We start from the raw sequence: 21307 nt of genomic DNA on the forward strand, positions 1-21307 counted from the left end.
GCAACTCAACCCCCATTTAACCAAGCACTATTAAACTCAACCCCCATTCATCCCCATTGCTACAACCATGAAATACGAATGTGTTAGGGCTCTGGGTACAAAAAATTTGCTAATTTCAAATGTAGAAAAAAGAATGATAAATTTGTATTTAGAAGGGATTAGTTAAGAATTCAAGCATCACACAAAAATATTTACATAATAACAAACCAATGAAAAAGGAGAATTTCTTTCGAGCGAACATTTATCATATCCGACAAAGCGGCTGAATTGCAATGCATAGGTATATTGTTGATTTAAGGAGGATAGAAAGGAACGGTGTTGGTTCGCAATAGGGTTGAGTAAAAAAGTTTTGGGTTAAACAGGGATTGAGTTGAGTGAGTGTTTTGTTAAATAAGGGTTGAATTGCATAAGGGTTTAGGTGAACAAGGGATGAGTTGCATAAAGGTTTGAATTGCACGGGGGTGGAGTTTAATAAGGGTTGAGTTAAACGGAATTGAGCAGCACAAGGGTTGAACAAAATGGGGTTGAGTTAACTCGAGTTGAGTGAGATGAGGGTTGAAAGAATCAGAGTTTGAGCTGAATAAGTGCTGAGTTTGACGGAGGTTTAGTTGAACGGGGTAGAGTTGCACGGGATTGAGTTGAATGAGAGTTTAGTTAGACGGGGTTTGATTTAAACGGGGTTGTTTTAAAAGGGTTTAGTTAGACTGGCCTTATTCAAATACGGGTTGATTTGTACGAGGGTTCAGTTAAACGAGGGTTCAGTAGCACGGGAACCATGTACTGCTAGAATATTTTCATGAAACAATGCTACCATTGCCCAGGATTCAAAAAGTCCACTTGCTAAGTCATACTCTTACATATCTTTGACAACGATTCCTGCAATTATTGAAGGTAGGATTTGATTCGGGCCTTACTTTCTACAATTCTAAATTCTACGTGCCATTTTTATAATTCTCTTTTTTTATTCTTTTTCTGTATTTGTGTTTTAGCAGATATATTTTAGCAGCTTTTACTCTTTTTTAAGCAATATGAAAAAAAAATTACGTATAGAAAAATTCACTAGTATTTACAGTAAATTTGACTGTTATGACACTGGATAACAATATTTTTAAGCTTTTAATGAGCTTACAGCCTAGGCAGTTACTGTGTAAAAAAGACTCTTACCTTGCGTCATATAGAAAAAAAATTAAATATAATGAATATGAGTTCTATTTCTATAATCTGTAAAAGTAGGTTTCTTTGATTTCTAGATCTTCAAGTGTCTAAAGGCAGCTATAAACACATTATGAAAGAACAAATATTGAGGTCATGCGACTTTCCACATATGTTAGATGTAAAGAATCAAAAAGTACTTGAGTCGTAGTTTGTTCATTTTTACTGATTCGGGCTCTAACTGAGAAGTCTCAAGACTTACCAGCCCCACCTGTTTATGACTCAATGCCTAATGTTAAAATTAGAAATTAACATTACTTGAGGCTTACAAACCCCTTTGCAAAACTTTTCGCGACTAAACAGCAAAGAAATAAGTTTTTATCAGTTTTACTGTTTTCAAACTTCAATATAATTTTTAATTTACTATTTTCGAATTTTGTTATAATTTGCGTTATAATCCAGCTTATATTATATTACTATAATCCAAAAAATTAGAAATTACCAGATGTTTCGCAGTGGAACTTAGCTAAAGAATCCTACAGTGGGCCCGTGCGCGAGGAATCTTTTCAATGTTGCTAATTTTTTTTATTCTATCGGATAGATTGTTTTGTGCATGACAAATTTGATGACATTTTAGTGATGAAGAGGCAATTCTAACATGACTCAAAGCCTTTTTATGAACTATATTTTAGATCCTAGATGAATAAATTTGGACATGATCTCACCTCGTAAATAGGGTTTTAAAGTCATTTTATGTATTTACAAGTTTGAGCCTTTTGTCAGTGAATGTTAAAAAAACTAATTTTATGATTTTTAAGAGAGTTGGTAAGCCTCCGAGTGTTGATGGAGAGATATGTTTTAATAGTAAGGCTTTGTCATAGGTGCATGAGGTGTATTTTTTGGACTTCCAGCTTGATTGTAATTTGTCTTGGAAGCACCATAGTGATTTTGTTGCAGCTAAAGTTGCTAGAGGTCTGGGAATTTTGTGTCGTTTGAAGCATTTTTTACCATTATCGGTTCTTTTATTATTGTATCATAGTATTGTTGCGCCTTATATGTCTTATGGTTGTGTCATTTGGTCTAGCAATTTTTATGCAAATTTCAAAAGAGTGCAGATTTTACAAAATAAAACAGTACGTCGTCTTGGGAATTATATAGAAAATGTGAATGATACCGCGTCATGTTTTAAAAAATTAAGAGTGCTTAACATTGGTCAGATTCGCGATTACCAAGCTGCTATTTTTGCCGATAGATGTTGGAATGATGTATGTCCTCCAGTTTTTACAATTTTTTTTCGCGTAAATAGTTCACTCCACAGGTATTCGACTAGAGAGGCGGAAAATTTTACGGTTGAGTATCGAGACACCACACGTGCAGGTTTCGGGATTCGGTATTTGGCTCCGGCTATTTGAAATGATATCCCAGTTGGCGTTCGGGAAGCTGAACACAATCGGTCGTTTAAAGTAAAAATAAAAAAACATTTATTGGGAGAGGGGAGGTAATTTATTATTATTGTAATAATTAATTTCTTAATTTTTTTTTTCTTTTCTTAATAGTTTTTGGTATTATTGTTTAAATTGAGAGAGAGTTTTCAGGTCTTTTTTCAGGTCTTTTTTTTTTTTTGAGAATTAGAATTTTGAGAGGTTGAGAATTAGAGGATTGCAGCCGTCTTTCATCAGGATTTTTGAGCCTTACCCGGGCGGTTGCTTGTATATAGTTTATTTTGTAATTAGTAGTAAATAAAGCAAGTCAAGTCAAAAAAAGTCATATAGCCCAAAACAAAAGGCCTTACGTGCGTACGGAGGATATAGGTTACGGAGGCATACCTGCTGTAAAGTAGATATGGTGCAATGTGCGCATGGTACCATTGAGGCTAGTGGAATATTATGTTGACGTATTCTATAGCATTTCATCACTCTTAGGCGCACACTATGCATAAAAAAAAAAGAATAAAGAAAAAAGAATTAGAGTGAACATTTAATGTAATTACATCCATTGGATTCTTTTCAGAATGGTCTTGTAAGATGTGAGTTTGATGGTCCATTGAAGTGGTGCCAACATGATATTTCATGAAGTGATGTTTAACGGAATTGATTTTTTTTTTAATGACATTTCACATAAGTAATGTTCTTTGCAAGGGTGTATTCAGGATTTTGTTCACAAAGGAGTAATTTAAAAACTATAGTTATCACATATAAATTTACTTTGTGTATTTTCGTTACTTTTCTTACGTGTCAGAAAAAAGTTTCATGAGGAGAAGGAAACCTGGTAACTCCCTATACCCTCTCCGATATAGCCTTGGCTATTTGTTGTTTTTACGATATGAAATTTCATTGAAGTGAGGCTGGTTGAATCCATTGAATTCATGTTCCTTCATTGAAGCAATTCTGTAGGATTTTCAGAAAAACGATTTTACATTTAAGTGATGTTGTTTAATATTCTGTTCAACTGATATTCTACTGATGTTTCACTGAAGTTATTTTTCATTGACATTTTCTTGGAGAGACGCTTCTTAGAGATGTTCACATAAAATATTTAGAAAAAACAACAACAATATAATGAAAGTTTACCTAAGTTGAAAATACCCAAAAGAGTTTCAATAATGCCAGACATGAAACAGAGAAATACTGCAGCGCTCGGACCCAAGGTACTGGTAGCAGAATAAGTGGAAATTGAAAGAAGAGCTGTTGGGCCAATAGTTAGGTAGGCTGTACTTCCAAGAAGGGCGTAAACATAGCATCCCATTATACCTGCATATAGGCCATACTAAAAAGAAAACAGATAAACAAAAACCAATTCTTAGTCCATATATTTTACGAAAAGACTGGATTCCTTAAAAACAAGCAGATAATGACGAAAAATTCGTCACTCGATTTCCTGGAAGAAACATATTTTGAGTCACCCGTTCTAATTTTCCGTCCCAGCAGAGCACAAACTGGTATTTCATATATCCCTTTTTAAGTGTTAGGTTAAGTTATGTGTTTTAAGAAAGCAATGTCTAATATTTTTCACTCAGTAGATCTTTAGACTTTTTGACTGCTTTTGACAACTGATAATTTTATATTTGACAACTGATTAAATTTTATAAAATTCATTAATAAGTATTCATATACTTGCATGTCTGTTGGTTTGAACTAAAAAGAATTGGCAGCATTTCATTAATGTTTAATTTTTTTGTGAGTGACAAATTAGAACCTTCAAAACACTCAAACGAGTCAACGCATGTCAATTAAAGCTCAAATAAAGTTGTAAAAACTAAATAACCAGTAAGAACTCTTGAGACGATCATTATCCCTTTGGTGGATTATCAATCAGTTCGTGGTAACGAACTGTAATAAGGAGTGACACGGCTTAATAGTAACTAAATAACAGGATTTTTATGTAGATAGACACATAAAAAGTATTGGCTTAGTATGCTGATTCCAAATATAAGTGTTACCCAAATATATCAGTGTTACCCCAAATTTAGTGTTACTCACCAAAAGATACGAGCCTAACAGAATTTGCCTAATTTCTTAAAAGGCGTGAAAAACTCTTTAAAAGTCAAGGAATCTTAATAAAATTCAAACCACAAGATTCAGCGTATTAGAGAATCCTACTGTAGTGTTCTTAAGCTTCTATCTATAAAAATATAGAATTCTTTATTTTGTGGATCATGTATGCGTGTTTATTTGTTTGTTCTTTTCTTCCCCAGGGGCCAGGGGTGATCGCATCGAACTAATAATTCTAGGTGATCGGCAGAGGGCTCATTCGAAAAAAATAAAATAAAAGTTCTAGTACCCTTATAAAGTGACCAAAAAGATTGGGGGTAAGCTACCTCCTCTCCCCGCTCGACTCCCCTCCCCCAAAGTTGTCCAACCAAAATTTTGAGGTAGCCATTTTTATATCTTAGTTCAAAGGTTTAAGAATTGTGCTTTTGGTAAAGATACTACCCTCCATAGTCCCTGGGGCATGGACTGTAAGTTTCATAATTACGATGATATGAGGGAGTCGTGTCCTTGAAGATTGGCAGAGGGTTCCCAGTTCAAATATCGGTTATTCTCTTCTTTTTTCGGAAAAATTAAATAAAAAGTACAAGTTTTTTCAACTGATAGTAAGGAGCAACATTAAAACTTGAAACAATGAGAAATTATTAAGAATGAAGGGGATTGCCTCCCCCCCTCCCCCGGAACACCTTGCTCTTTACGCTAAAGTTTTTTAGCACTTTTAAAAAAGCTTCTTATTTTTCTAATTAAACGACCCTTTTGTTTCAAAAGTCGTTCTTAAAGAAATGGGATAAAATTCAAACTTTATCGTAAAAAGCGAGATATTGAAGAGGGGACAATTCTCTTCATTTGCGTAATAAAATCTGTTTGTTTTAAGGTTTATTGTTGATCCTCACTTTCAGGTTTTTCGGGTCGATTTTAAAATGATCTTTCTGATAGGCTGAATCCTATCTTTCTGATAGGCTGAATCTTATGATATGATTTTCATTAAGATTCTATGACTTTTAGGTGGTGGTACCCCCTTTTTTGGAAAATCAGGCAAATATTCTCAGGCTTGTAGTCTTTAATGGTTAAGACTAAACTTAATGAAATTCATACATTTGAAATCAGCATAATAGGCCAATTCTTTTGATATATCTATTGGTATCAAAATTCCAGTTTTTACAGTTTCGGTTAGTATTGAGCCGGGTCGCTCCTTACTTACAGTTCGGTACCACGAACTAATTGATGAAAATTTTGATATAAAATAATGCACTGTAGGTGGTGGCATTTCCGGGAATTTCTGACATGATTCAAAAACTGCCGCGAGACATTTTCTAGAGGATTTTCGGCGAGGATTGAATTGTCTGGGGAGCATTCTCCAGGTGGAAGGGTGTTGGGTATTTTACGTGATAATAGCTTTACTTTAAGGAATTTTCTGTGAGACAGTGAATTTTCAATGGAAGAAAGCTGGGTTTTTGGGCATTATTCAATAATAGATAAGAAAAAGTGTTTTAACTGAGAGTAAGGAGCAACACTAAAATTTAAAACGAACGGAAATTAGTTCGTATATTAGAATTGAATCAAAAAGAACTATAGTTATTCAAGTTGCAAAACGTTATATCTGCAATATCTCCGGAATTGCTAAGGGTATTACGGTAAAATTTTCAGGAATGTTGAGGTTGATGTTGAAGCACCATATATCAAACACCATTATCTGCATGTAGGTTGTAAAAAGGGTGCATCAGCAATATATGAGGCACGGCTTAGGGTATGAAACTGAAACTATCGGGGCTACTACTGCTACTACATCTACTACTACTACTAGTACTAGTTCTGCTACTATTACTACTACTTCAGCAATGTCTATTATAACTACTACTATTGCTGCGACTGCTAATTCTGCCCCTTTATGCATAAACGTGATCAGTCCACTTTTTTGCGAAACGGAATCATGAATGTCATCCTGAATCATTATTTTTTTCAATTTGTGTATTCGACAAGTTTTTTAGTCCAATAGTCCAATAAAATTTGCATTTACGTAAACAGTCCCATTTCAGCCAATTGTAATAAATTTAGTTCAGTCCTTGTAAACCAAAGCCCATACCCCAATTGAGAAGGGAATATGAATTGAAAAAGAAACAAGCTGTATTACTCAACCTGATAAAGAATCAAGAAACCAAAGAGAAGAGGAAAGAATCCAGAAGGTATCATTGAAAGAAACTTGAGCATTCAGAAAAGGAGCATACAAGCAATAGATACAGACGCCAGAAATTTATAGAGTCTGAAAGACTGTAGACTACAGTGTAAGCAAATAATCATAGGCAGCGAACGATGTAAGTAAAGAACGATGTTGGCACAATGTATTATTTATTTATTTTCTGATTTTGGCTAGGGCACTTTGTATCGAAGGAGTTGTCGTAGAAACTTCGAAAAGGGCTCATTCGATTGGAAAGTGGAATGGCTAGTGCCATTTTTAATAGTCGAAAGGGATTGGAAGGCAACTAAGACCCCTTCCACGCCCACCATTCCCCAAACACATCCAATCAAGATTTTGAGAATTCCATTTTGTTCAGCGTAGTTGATTTCCGGGTAGAAATTATGTTTCTGAGAAGGACACTCCCCCCACAGCCCCACAGGGCATAACTTACAAAAAGGGTTGTATCTTATACCCTGGGGGTATATAAGGTTTTTATAGAAAGCTTTGTCGTAGGAACTTAAAAAAGGGCTAATTCGATTTGAAATTCAAAGGGCTAGTGCCCTTTTTAATAGTCGAAAGTGACTGGAGGGCAACTAACCCCCCTCTCATACTCACCTTTTCCCCGAACACATCCAATAAAAATTTTGAGATAGCCATTTTTTCATCGTAGTTGAAAGTTCTGGAAATTTGGTCTTTGAGGATGACAGCCCCCGCCCCCCACAGCCTTCAGGGCAAGGGCTGTAAGCTATGCCCTGGGGGCATATAAGGTTTATATAGAAAGCGTTGTCCTAGAAACTTAAAAAGGGCTCATTCGATTGGATATTGAAATGGCTTGTCTCCTTTTTAATATTCAAAAGGCAACTAACACCCCCTCCCTCTCACGCCCCACATTTTCCCAAACACATCCAATAAAAATTTTGAGATAGTTATTTTTTTTCAACGCAGTTGAAAGTTCTGGATATTATGTCTTAGAGGATGATAAACCCTCCTTCCACACCCCTCAGGGCAAGGGTTGTAAGTTTTGCCCTGGGGCATATAAGGTTTTTATAGAGAGCGTTTTCATAGAAAATTCAAAACTTCGAAGGGCCAGTGCCCTTTTTAAAACTCAAAAGTGATTGGAGGAAAACTGACAGCCCTCCCACGCCCAGCATTACCCCAAAAACATCCAATAAAATTTTTGAGATAGCCATTTTGTTCAACCTAGTTGAAAAATCCGGAAATTATGTCTTTGAGGATTACACTCTCCCTACAGCCCTCAGCGCAAGGGTTGTAATTTATGTCCTGGGGGCATATAGGGTTTTATAGAAAGCGTTGTCGTAGAAACTTCAAAAGGGGCTCATTTAATTGGAAATTGAAACCGCTAGTGCCCTATTTAACAGTCAAAAGTGATTGTAGGGTAACTAACGCCCCTGTCATGCCCACAATTTCCCCAAACTCAACCAATAAAAATGTTGAGATGAATATTTTGTTCAACGTAGTTGAAAGTTCTGGAAATTAGGTCTTTGCCAGCGTTGTCGTAGAAACTTCAAAAAGGACTCATTAAATTGGGAATTGAGAGGACTAGTGCCCTTATTAATAGTCAAAAGCGATCGGAGGGCGAATGTCCCCCCCCCTTATACCCATCATTTCTCCAAACACTTCCGTTCAACATTTTGATATAGATATTTTGTTGAACGTAGCTGAAGGGTCTGGAAATTATGTTTTTGAGTATGACAACCCCCACAGCCCTAAGGGCTGCCCCGGGGACATATAATGTCATATAGAAAAAGCTACAACTACCACAAGTCAGTATCAATAAATAAATAAAACCCAAAACAAACAGAAATTAAAATAAGTCAAACTCAAAACGAGCAGAAATTAATCTGAATAGGGTTCTAAACCCTATGCTTTCTAAAAGTCAGAATATAATTTGTACTTTACTGAAAAAATTCTTTTAAAGGTTTTCACTTTTATAACTTTAAGAAATCAAAAATTAATTAAGATTTGAAGGAACAAATATCCACATAGGTATATTAAACTGACAATGTACATTTTTTCTGTATATTTATTTGGATTTTTTTCAATAAAATACAAATTATATTCTGGCTTTTAGAAAGCAAAGGGTTTAGAACCCTACTCAGATTAATTTCTGTTCGTTTTGAGTTTGACTTATTTTAATTTCTGTTTGTTTTGGGTTTCATTTATTTATTGATACTGTTTTGTGGTAATTGTATGCTTGGTAGATTATTTGATTCTATTTTTGTTCATTTTTGGTTAAATGGAGTTCTTTACTTTTTTTTTTTGGTTAATAACTGACAATACCCGAATAGATTTGGTCATGTCATTCTGGGACAGCGTAAACAAAATGCTGTAAAAGCAGCACCTCAAATTATTGATGCAAAAGCACGTTCCAAAACGTTCAATTTAGAGAGGAGAGAATCCCACAAAAATCCCAAAATTTCTTAAATGATTAAGGTAAAATACAAAAGGTGTCAAAGAAGTGCATTGTGAAAAAACTCTTTGCTTGACAAGAAGAGAGTTGAGAGCTGTAAATCTAAAAGTTCAAAAAAAGGCACAATATCTTCTCCTCCTCCAAGAGAAGCAATTAATAAAACGTCTTCAGGAAGGGTGGAAGAAATACCAGCTAAGAATTCTTGTGGCATATAGGCTTACCAAATTCTTTTATTCAACGAGGCTGAAAAAGCAGTTACAACAGAAACAGCCACCCATGACTCTGCTGTCATTCAGGCTTACCATTCAAAATGGGCAGAAATAGCATCAGCAAAAACTAGTGAAGGAAAATAGGAGGTCTGGTGCTTTGACCTGCATTAGCGCTTACCAGCAGTAGATCTTGAAAAAAAATTTGCTTTATACAAACGGCAGTTTTGAACCTACAGTTTTGTAGTTGATATTATCTCTTATAAAGAAACACGGTCCTGTACTACGAAAGCCATAAAGCAATGGGAGACAAAGAGGATAGTATGATTGCCTCATTCTTGGTACTCGGCCCCTCTAAGTTTGGTGAGTCTTTAAAAACTGTTCAACTTTATTCTGACACCGTGATTCACAAAACAGAAATAAGTTTTTGTCAAATTTGTTTTGTTTTGTTTCTACACATCTCACTTAGCTGCTTGCAACCTTTCACATATCAATCAGGAATTTCTAGAGCCAGGTTAAACCCACTTAGAATATGACAGTGACCATGCCCGATTAAAACAAGCAAAAAGAAACATTTTATGTCATTTTCAAAATCCTCGAAGCTTGGGGCAGCATTGTGTGGTGTGCAAAACTTAAAATACCAAAGGTTGCAGATGAAATGAAGAAAGAAGAACTACTTGACTGGGGCAACTTTTTCAACAAATGTGTACCGAATGAGGCATTGATACAGAAAAATGTATTTTGTAGCTAGACAGAGCCCACGTTGGAATCGGTATTAGAAATATTTGAAATTCTGAAGTTTAGGTAAAAATTGGAAAATCAAGAGCCGTTTTGATTAGGGAACTTGTTGAAAAGAGTAAAAACAATAACAAAAGTTTTAAGACCAACAAAATCCAAATGTAAAATCAATCAGTAAGTCAAAATACGACGATCGTATGTGGCTGTTGCTGCTATAGTCTGGGCGCCACGCTTTACTATCTCGCTTATTTCAAGAAGGGGGTATGACAGAATCGGGTTATAAATGAAACATATACCATGAGATAGCCTAAAAAACGATGATACCGAAAATGAAAACGGCACTTTAAAACAAGGGGGGCGGGTTATTAAATTTGAATCTGAACTTCAGATTTCCCAAAAAGTGCTATCTAGCGAGCAAAAGCCGCAAACGCCGGTTTCAGACGTCATTTGCTGGTGTCCTTTAGAAGAAAAAAGCAAGAGTGGTGTTGTTTTGATTGGACAACAAAAGAAGAGAAAGAAGTTCCTTGCGATAGTTTTTGGTTAATTTAGTGGACGTTGCATAGCATGTGATGTTATTTGTGAGTTGGCTAAGGCCTTTTTTGTGTGTCATCACTTGGTCTCATTATTGCAGCTATTATTGCAGAAAATGTTAAGTCATTAACTTATTTCATATCCACTTTTGTTTGACTTTTGGACCGGTACTGTCCGCAAAGTCCTTGTTTTTCCAGTGAACGTATCAGTATTATTTACAGATAGAACGGGAGTAGTTCAGCTGCTTCCAGGTAACTAGACTTTAGACTGCCAGAGATTTGCCAAGAAACTAAGCAGTATACATGAAGAAGCGGATATCCGTGTCGCTCTTCAATCGGATTTCTGTGCCCGGACTGGGTACACGGATGTAATCTTGGAAGCAAATGACACAGACATTGTGGTCATCTTGCTTCAGTCTTTTAAGACGATTGAAAAGCAAAGCCATGCCACTCCTAATTTTTTTGTTCGCTTGCAGGACAAAGTCATTTGATCACTGAACTTGAAAATAGACTCCCAACGTCTCTAGTGAATTCAATTGTGTTTTTGCACTCTTTCACAGGGTGTAATACTGTGAGCTTCATTTTCTCCAAAGTAAAGAATACTTAAAATAGGTGTGCCGTGGTTACCTCAAATATCTGTTCTCTCTGAACAGATTTTGGAACAAATTGACCGAGCAGTAGAGCCTGAGGAAGATATTATGAAGTTGTGTTAGGAGATTTTGATCGCCTCATACAGAAAATCAAAGGAATGTTTGTGTTTGAATGATCTCCGCGTTCACTTGTTCCTTCACCGGAAAACGCTGAAGAGCCTTCCTCCAATTGACAACTTCTTTGCCTTACATGTGAAAAGGAGCATTTACCAGTGGTTCATTAATTTGCAGGCTTTTATGCCTCAATCTTCGTACCTTTCTCCCCTTGATTTGGGATGGGGAAATTTGTGGATGATGCTTTTTCCTGCATAAAAAACAAAAATATAATAAAATGTCAAGTATCGGAGTGTTCCACCCTCGTAAGCGAGGGCCCTTGGTATTTTTTGAATCAGCATGGTAGATTTAGGGGCGCGGGGGGGGGGGCGGAGGGTAATTCTCGCACCTGAGCCATTCCGTCGTGGTATGTTTCACATTTTCAACACCTGGCGCCCGGGCTACTATTTGATGAAGAGCATCATCCTTTTTATAAGTATCATTTTTATCTCATATACAACACTTCACCAGTGGACTTCGGGACTTAAAAATCAGAGCCCTTTGAAGAGCAATAACCCCGACACTTCTTACTCTTATACTTTCCAGCTTATTCTTACAGTTTTTGGCTTATATGTATATATGTTTTTCGCTTCCGTCAAAACGAGAAGAAAAAATAAATACAACAAAAATATGGCTTTTACTACCTTGTACTCAATATTGGTTTCTGCATCTTGTAGTTTTATTTTTGTTTATCAAAAAGGATAGAAAAAAATAGGCGGACTGAACACGTTTTTTCTTATTTTAGGCAAATCCATATTATGCTTAAAGGTGCTTATCCATTTCATAGAAAAAGGAATTATAAGCAATAGACTAATTACAGCACTGTCACTTGAAAAAACAGGCAAAGTTTGCCGTTATATATTTTTATATATTTTCGGTGTTTTCATATATTTTTTGAAAACACCTTTCAACCATTTTCCGATTTTCACGGATTTTTTAAAACTATTTCCATTCTACTGTAAAATTTGAAAAGTGGACTGAGTACGTTTATACATAACAGTACGGACTTATGATACCACTAGTAATACTAGTACTACGTCTGCCGCTGTGACTACTTATGACTGTGTTCATTTGTGATTGCAACAACTAATCAAAGCTAGAATAATTGTGGTTGCGACTGTAACTACTTGTGAAAGCAACCTCTTAAAGCTGCGACTGTGACTAGTAACCACTGCGGATTTCGTCATTAGAGATCACGTCTGAAAACTGGGTGCAGAAGATTGAACGCAAGCAAAGGTGGTTGAAGACTTTTAGAGCGCACCCCTGAGTTGCTTTGATGGGCCAGGATTCGAGACCAAAAAGAAGAATTGCCATCACTTTCAAATCATGAATGCTTAGCTTTATTCTTATGCTAATCTCTCGACGAGTCCAAAGATGCCTGCGGATCTGAGCAAAGACTGCTTGAGCTCTAGATATTCTTATGTTGACATCTTGGTTGCATCAAGATGTATAATAGTATATATGTAATAAATATACATATATAACATATATATATATATATGTATATATATATATATATATATATATATATATATATATATATATATATATATATATATATATATATATATATATATATATATATATATATATATATATATATATATATATATATATATATATATATATATATATATATATATATATATATATATATATATATATATATATATATATATATATATATTACCGTTTCATTGTCGTTATTGCATTCACCCTTAAACTTGGGGAGAAGGGGATCAAACTTTTGTTTGAAAGTATTGGAGATTAAGTGAAACTTTATCATAAAGAGAAAATATTTATTTCAAACAGCAAAACTTTATGTGAGACTCTGGACATGGACTAAGGGTGAGACACCCCCTCGCAAATTAGGCAAAATTTCTCCTCCCTTTAACCATTCATATCCAGGGCTATCCTAAGAATGAAAGATGCTGCGACCATGTTAGTCTTGACTCTTTAGTTCTAATCTGACTGTTGTATAGCAATATTTTAAGAACAAAAAAGCTTATTTAGGCATCATTCCGTTTCAAAATGAAAAAACTCTTAAGTAAGAATTAATCATTTCCTTTTACATCTTCAGTGGTTTGAAGCATTATTTAGACACTAAACTTTTTATCCCATTGTGACTGACCTTGTTTTTTCCAGTCGTTCGGGAAGCCCAGGTGACAAAATGTTAAACCTTAATGTAAGAATAGAAGGGTCATTTGAGGACAGTCCCCCTCATTAAGGGAATAATTTATACCGGTTGTATGTTTTCATGTTTTCTATTACTTTCTATTTACTTTCTATTTACTTTCTGTCTATTACTTTTTATTATGTTTTCTATTTACACTCTTTGAAATAAAACTTGTTTTTTATTTGATTACTTTTTGTTTTAAGTATCCACATCAAGACTCGTCCTAATGACTAGAGCTTCAATACTCCACCCCGCAGTCTTGATTATTTACCTCTGACTTGCATAAGGCTTCGAGAAAAAAGAATTACCTAGCTGACTGCTTTTCAAAATGAAATAGAAATTGTTCTAAATAAAAGAGAATTAAATTTTCGCTCTTTTTTACCTCTTTTCTGCTTTTTACTATAACACTTTGATACCTACAAGTTAGAGTAAAAACAAAAGTTAAATGCCTAGATGGAAGGTGTCTAGAGCCTGTTAAAAAGTTTCGTTGCATACAATGCGTGGTTAAGAACCACAAACAAGAAATGACTTTTGCTAGCAAGGAATGTTGACATGTTAACAAGGTGCCAATGGTGATATGGTGAAATGGTGACAATGCGTGGTTGAGAACCACGAACAAGGAATGACTTTTTCTAACAAGGAATGCTGACATGTTAACATGGTGACAATGGTGACATGGTGACTTGGCGACAATGCGTGGTTGAGAACCATAAACGAGGAATGACTTTTTCTAACAAAAAATGTTGAGATGTCAACATGGTGACAATGATGACATGGTGACTTGGTGACAATGCGAGGTTAAGAACCACGAACAAGGAATGACTTTTTCTAACAAGGAATGTCGACATGTTAACATGGTGAACAACAAACGAGGAATGACTTGTGCTAACAAGGAATGTTGAGATGTCAACATGGTGACAATGGTGACATGGTGACATGGTGACAATGCGTGGTTGAGAACCATAAACAAGGAATGACTTTTTCTAACAAGGAATGTTGACATGTTAACATGGTGACCATGGTGACATGGTGACTTGGCGACAATGCGTGGTTAAGAACCACAAACAAGGAATGACTTTTGCTAACAAAGAATGCTGACATGTTAACATGGTGACAATGGTGACATGGTGACATGGTGACAATGCGAGGTTGAGAACCATAAACAAGGAATGACTTGTGCTAACAAGATATGTTGACATGCTAACATGGTGACCATGGTGACATGGTGACATGGCGACAATGCTTTGATTAAGAACCACAAACAAGGAATGACTTGTGCTAACAAGGAAAGTTGACATGTTAACATGGTGACAATAGTGACATGGTGACAATGCGTGGTTAAGAACCACAAATAAGGAATGACTTGTGCTAACAGTAAGCAAAACCCCAAAAAAAGTTCTCGTTACAATGCAAATGTTACCGTGAAAGAACGAAATCGGAGAATGTCAACATTCACCGGTGGACGTTAGAAGTTCCTTTTTTTTCTGCTTGAATTTAGTAAGCCGTGCCAGTCATCTTTGTCAGTTTTATGAAAGATTAGATGGTGACAGGTTAGTTTAGGTTATGTTTCTAACCCATTTCTGAGATTTATAACCTAATTTAACCTAACCTAACTTTAACTTTTGTCATCAAACCTTGCATAAGATTGACAAATCTGACTGGCAAAGCTGATTGAATCCAAGCAGAGAAAAATAAATTTCGGATATTCACTACTGAATGTCGACATTTACTAGATTTTGGTCTTTTACCGTAATACACATTCATCAAAAGAGCCACAGTAGCAAACATAAGCAGTTTACCACCCCTACAAAAGAGCACATAGATTTACTAGTTTGTTGGGTAGAAATGTTGCCAGTCCGTTTAAAGTTTACGGAGTAACAATTTTAGCTCGCGCGACTGAATATACAAAGTGGTTTATGGTTGATTAACTTAAAACTATACGCCAGTCATCAACAGGTTTATTGTAGGCTGGACTTTAAGGAACTCATGTTAAACAGGGTGATTTCCTTACTTGGAAGCTGTTTAAATTTCACTCTCGGCTAAGAGCTACACAGCAACAGAGTAAAATGTATCATGAAGCACACCTTTAACACCAACCTAACGCGATACAAAAAATCCAACACAAAGCGGCAAAGTTTGTAATAGTCCGAATTTGTGCTGTGCTGCCCAGGACTTTTTATAATGGTTTATTGACAGTTTCAGTCAAATATCTAATTTGTTTTTGCTTCTTGGTATGACCCTACTATGGATTCGAAAACCCTTTCCCCGTCCACCAAACACTTCCTTATTCCTGTAAGACCTTTAGTCCTATAGGACATTAGGTGACGTTTATCAGAGAGTAAATATAAGCAAGGGCCCAGAAAAGGAGGGAGTTCCCTCCTCCATATTCCAAGGTGTCGGATTTGAATTAAGCCGAAATTTTTATTTTAATTTAGCTTATGTGTCAGCATATGCCTGAACACTGAACGATTTTGTCAGCCATTCTTTAAATCCCCCCTCCATACTCCTAATCCAACCTGCGTCCCTGATTATAAATTTTGTGTTTTTGTACAGAAATAGCACTCAAACAAAGCACAAAGTACAGGTTTAGCACCGAATATTATTCGAACTCATTTCGGGATAGTAAGAAATTTGAATTTTTGTCATTTGTTTTGTTAAGTTCTTAAGTTTGTATCTCAATTTTTAGTATGTCTTACCTGAGGCGGCAATCCGGCAACAATGGCATAAGCTATGCCTTGAGGCACGAGTGTGAGGCCCACAGAACATCCAGCAATAAAATCGGGCACAATGTAGCTTAGTTTGTATTCTTCAACCCATTTCAGGATAGGGAGTCGTTTGTATAGGGTTTTCTTGCAAAATATTTTCTTTGCCAATCGTTTGTGGTAGGGTTCTTTTGGAACAGATTCCTCTTCGGAGACCTAAGTAAAAAACATATTTGTAATTTCAGCAAAGTGCAAGTGACTTTTTTGTCTTTAGAAGGCATAGGGAGTTTTTACCCTACTCCCTACTCCTGTGCTAATATTTGATTTATTAAAGTTTGACTTGATTTTTTTATTGTAATATCTGTCTTTTGACGATTTGAATGCACAATCTCTTTTTATTTAAGCTAACATTACCTAGAAATTTCAACTGAAAAACCTATTTTTTCCTGAAATTAATCAAAAAAACTATTTGCACAAAATAAGTTTTTCAAAAAAAGTAAAGAAGTCCATTAAATCAAATAATCTACCAAGCATACAACTACTACAAATCAGTATCAATAAATATATGAAACCCAAATCAAACATAAATTAAAATAATTCAAACTCAAAAAGAGCAGAAATTAATCTGAGTGGGGTTCTAAACCCTATGCTTTCTAAAAGCCAGAATATAATTTGTACTTTAATAAAAAAATTCAAATGAATTTACTGAAAAAAATATGCATTGTGACTTTAATATACAGTATGCTGATATTTATTCTTTTAAATCTTAGTTAATTTTTGTTTTCTTTAAGTTATAAAAGTGAAAACATTTAAAAGAATTTTTTCCAGTTAAGTACAAATTATATTCTGGCTTTTAGAAAGCATAGGGTTTAAAACCCTGCTCAGATTAACTTTAGCTCCTTTTGAGTTTGACTTATTTAAATTTCTGTTTGTTTTGGATTTCATTTATTTATTGATACTGATTTGTATTAGTTGTATGCTTGGTAGATTATTTGATTCTATTTTTGTTTATTGTTGGTTTAATGGAGTTCTTTACTTTTTATTGACAAAACTTATTTTGTCCAAAATGTTTTTTTTGATTAATTTTGGTTCGTTTTATATTGACATAGCCTTTTTCAGGGAGAAAGACTGAGCCTCTTCCAGATATCCTCAGATGTACCTGATATATTTCTGACAAACCTTTTCATGATGTGTTAGCAGATAGTGTTTTGATTTAGTTTAAGTTCTCCGTAGATCTTCTTGCCCCAAACCCAGACTCAGTCCAGCAAATTCTTGACGAAGTGGCATATTTCTCAGCCTACCTTGGCGTCCGCAGAAACTCAAAGGAAATGAAAGTTCACCTGAATGTCACAAGAGATTATCAACTAACCCTCTGGTAGTAGTGGTAGCAGTAGTAGCAGCAGTGGCTTTGACACTTTCAACTTAATATCCTTAGATGCACCTAATATATTGCTGACACACCTTTTTGATGATGTGTTAGCGGATAGCGTGTTTTGATTTAGCTTAAGTTCTCCGTAGATCTTCTTGCCCCAAACCCAGACTCAGTCCAGCAAATTCTTGACGATGTGGTATATTTCTCAGCCTACCTTGATGTCCGCAGAAACTTAAAGGAAATGAAAGTTCACCTGAATGTCACAAGAGATTATCAACTAACCCTTTAGTAGTAGTAGTGGTAACAGTAGTAGCAGCAGTGGCTTTGACGGTTTCAACTTAATATCTTTAGATGCACCTGATATATTGCTGAAACAACTTTTTGATGATGTGTTAGCAGATAGTGTGTTTTGATTTAGCTAAAGTTCTCCGTTGATCTTCTTGCCCCAAACCCAGACTCAGTCCAGCAAATTCTTGACGAAGTGGTATATTTCTCAGCCTACCTTGGCGTCCGCAGAAACTCAAAGGAAATGAAAGTTCCCCTGAATGTCACAAGAGATTATCAACTAACACTTTAGTAGTAGTAGTGGAAGCAGTAGTAGCAGCAGTGGCTTTGACGGTTTAAACTGAATATCCTTAGATGCACCTGATATATTGCTGACGTACCTTTTTGATGATGCGTTAGCAGATAGCGTGTTTTGATTTAGCTTAAGTTCTCCGTAGATCTTTTCGCCCCAAACCCAGACTCAGTCCAGCAAATTCTTGACGAAGTGGCATATTTATCAGCCTACCTTGGAGTCCGTAAAAACTGACAGGAAATGAAAGTTCACCTGAATGTCACAAGAGATTATCAACTAACCCTTTAGTAGTAGTAGCGGTAGCAGTAGTAGCAGCAGTGGCTTTGACGGTTTCAACTTAATATCCTTAGATGCAACTGATATATTGCTGACACACCATTTTGATGATGTGTTAGTGGATAGCTTGTTTTGATTTAGCTTAAGTTCTCCGTAGATCTTCTCGCCCCAAACCTAGACTCAGTCCAGCAAATTCTTGACGAAGTGGCATATTTCTCAGCCTACCTTGGTGTCCGAAGTTACTCAAAGGAAATGAAAGTTCACCTGAATGTCACACGAGATTATCAACTAACCCTTTAGCAGTAGTAGTGGTAGCAGTAGTAGCAGCAGTGGTTTTGACGGTTTAAACTTAATATCCTTAGATTGCACCTGATATATTGCTGACACACCATTTTGATGATGTGTTAGCGGATAGCATGTTTTGATTTAGCTTAAGTTCTCCGTAGATCTTCTCGCCCCAAACCCAGACTCAGTCCAGCAAATTCTTGACGAAGTGGCGTATTTATCAGCCTACCTTGGTGTCCGTAAGAACTCAAAGGAAATGAAGTTCACCTGAACGTCACAAGAGATTATCAACTCACCTTTTATGACCTCCCAGTTGAAAAGGTTCAGAGTTTTGTTTATCTGGGATCTGATATGGGTTCGAGAGGAGGATGTGACCAGGATGTCAAGAAGAATATCTAGAGCTCAAGCAGTATTTACTCGTAGTTGCAATGGCTACTAGTCACAGTCGTGGCATCAAGTGGTTGCAGTAAGAAGTAGTTGTGTTCACAAGTAGCTACAGTTGCAATTACGATTAATTCTAGCTTTGGTTACTTGTTGCAGTCACAAATGAACACAGTCATGAGAAGTCACAAGAGCAAATGTAGTACTAGTGGTATCATAGGTCTGTATCGTTATGCATAAACCTACTCAGCCTCAAATTTTACTATTGAAACACTTTTCAAAGTTTACTGTAGAAAGAAAATAATTTTTTTAAAAATTCTTCAAAATCGGAATCAAACAGTTCGTGGTAACGAACTGTAAGTAAGGAGCGACCAGGCTCAATGGTAACCGAAACTCTAAAAAACGGAATTTTGATACCAATAGATACATCAAAAGAATCAGATTTTAATTTTGATTTCAAATATATAAGTTTCATCAAGTTTAATTTTACCTATCATAAGTTACGCGCCTGAGAAAATTTGGCTTATTTTTGAAAAAAGGGGGAAAGACCCCCTAAAAGTTGTAGAAACTTAATGAAAATCACACCATCATATTCAGAGTATCAGAGAACCCTACGTTAGAGGTTTCAAGCTCCTATCTACAAAAATGTGGAATTTTCCATTTTTTGCCAGAAGAAAGATCACAGATGCGTGTTTATTTGTTTTTTGTTTTTTTCCCAGAGGTGATCGTATCGACCCAGTTTTCCTAAAATAGCGGGGGAAGGCTCATTGGAACGGAAATTAAAAGTTCTAGTGCTCTTTTAAAGTGACCAAAAAAATGGAGGGCAACTAGGCCCCCTCCCACGCTCATTTTTTTCCAAAAGTCACCCGATCCAAATTTCGAGATAGCCATTTTGTTCAGCATAGTCGAAAATATTATAACTATGTCTTTTAGGATGACTTAATCCCTCGAAGCCCCTAGGAGGAGGGCTGAAAGTTATGAACTTTACCCAATGTTAACATATAGTATTGGTTATTGGGACCCGGCTCAATGGTAAACGAAACTCTAGAAAACGGTATTTTGATACAAATAGATACATCAAAAGAATTTGATTTTAATTCTGATTTCAAATATATAAGTTTCATCAAGTTTATTCCTACCAATCAAAAGTTACGCGCCTGAGAAAATTTGGCTGATTTTCAAAAAAGGGGGAAAGACCCCCTAAAAGTTATAGAACCTTAATGAAAATCACACCATCATATTCCGCATACCAGAAAACCTTAATGTAGAGGTTTCAAGCTTCTATCTACAAAAATGTGGAAATTTGCATTTTTTGCCAGAAGGAAGATCACGGGTGCGTGTTTATTTTTTTTCCCAGGGGTGATCTTATCGACCCAGTGGTCCTAGAATATCGTGGGAGGGCTCATTGGAATGCAAATTAAAAGTTCTAGTGCTCTTTTTAAGTGACCAAAAAAATTGAGGGCAACTCGGCCCTCTCCCACGCTCATTTTTTTCCCAAAGTCACCTGATCAAAATTTTGAGATAGCCATTTTGTTCAGCATGTACAAAAATATTATAAGTATGTCTTTTAGGATGACTTAATCCCCCGAAGTTACCGGGAGGAGGGCTGAAAGTTATGAACTTTACCCAATGTTAACATATAGTATTGGTTATTGGGAAGTATACAGTACAGACGGTTTCAGGGGAGATTTTTCCTGGTAATAGGGGGGGGGGGTAGGGCAGGGACGTACGTAGGGGGGGGGGCCTCCGGGTCTGGGCCCCCTCCAAAATCTCGCGATTTTTTTCATTTTCCCATAATTTTCTGATTTTTCTCACAGAATGATGGGTTTGAAGGATTTGGCCCCCCGACTCAAATTGCCCCCCCCCCCCGAAAAAAAATCCTGCGTACGTGCCTGGGGTCGGGGGTTATGTAGGAGGATATTTCCATGAAGGAAGTTTCCATGGGGGAAGGGACATTGCTATGAAGGGGACGCCGGACTTTCCAGCATTGTTTAAAAAAAGATCAGAAATTAAATATAAAAAAACAAGTTTTTCAACTGCAACAGCAACAACATCAAAACTTTAAACGAACAGA

At 36.0% G+C, this 21307-nt stretch overlaps 1 protein-coding gene across 12 annotated transcripts in view; it reads right to left on the bottom strand.

The window, feature by feature from the left end:
* LOC148953428 (sodium-independent sulfate anion transporter-like) overlaps positions 1-21307 on the bottom strand; it is a 210117-nt gene that overhangs the window by 71980 nt on the left and 116830 nt on the right. For 11 of the 12 annotated variants that reach the window (XM_089087674.1, XM_089087670.1, XM_089087672.1 and 8 more), the window contains exons 2-3: positions 16337-16558; positions 3723-3918 (exon numbers count right to left, since the gene is read on the bottom strand). In XM_089087674.1, the coding sequence (XP_088943800.1) occupies positions 3723-3918; positions 16337-16558 (418 nt within the window). The remainder of the gene's footprint in view (positions 1-3722; positions 3919-16336; positions 16559-21307) is intronic. The other variant, XM_089087677.1, reaches the window with a different exon arrangement.

Source organism: Artemia sp. Qi Xiang Cuo, chromosome 4 (assembly GCF_049724085.1).
Source record: "Artemia sp. Qi Xiang Cuo chromosome 4, ASM4972408v1, whole genome shotgun sequence".
NCBI lineage: Eukaryota > Metazoa > Arthropoda > Branchiopoda > Anostraca > Artemiidae > Artemia > Artemia sp. Qi Xiang Cuo.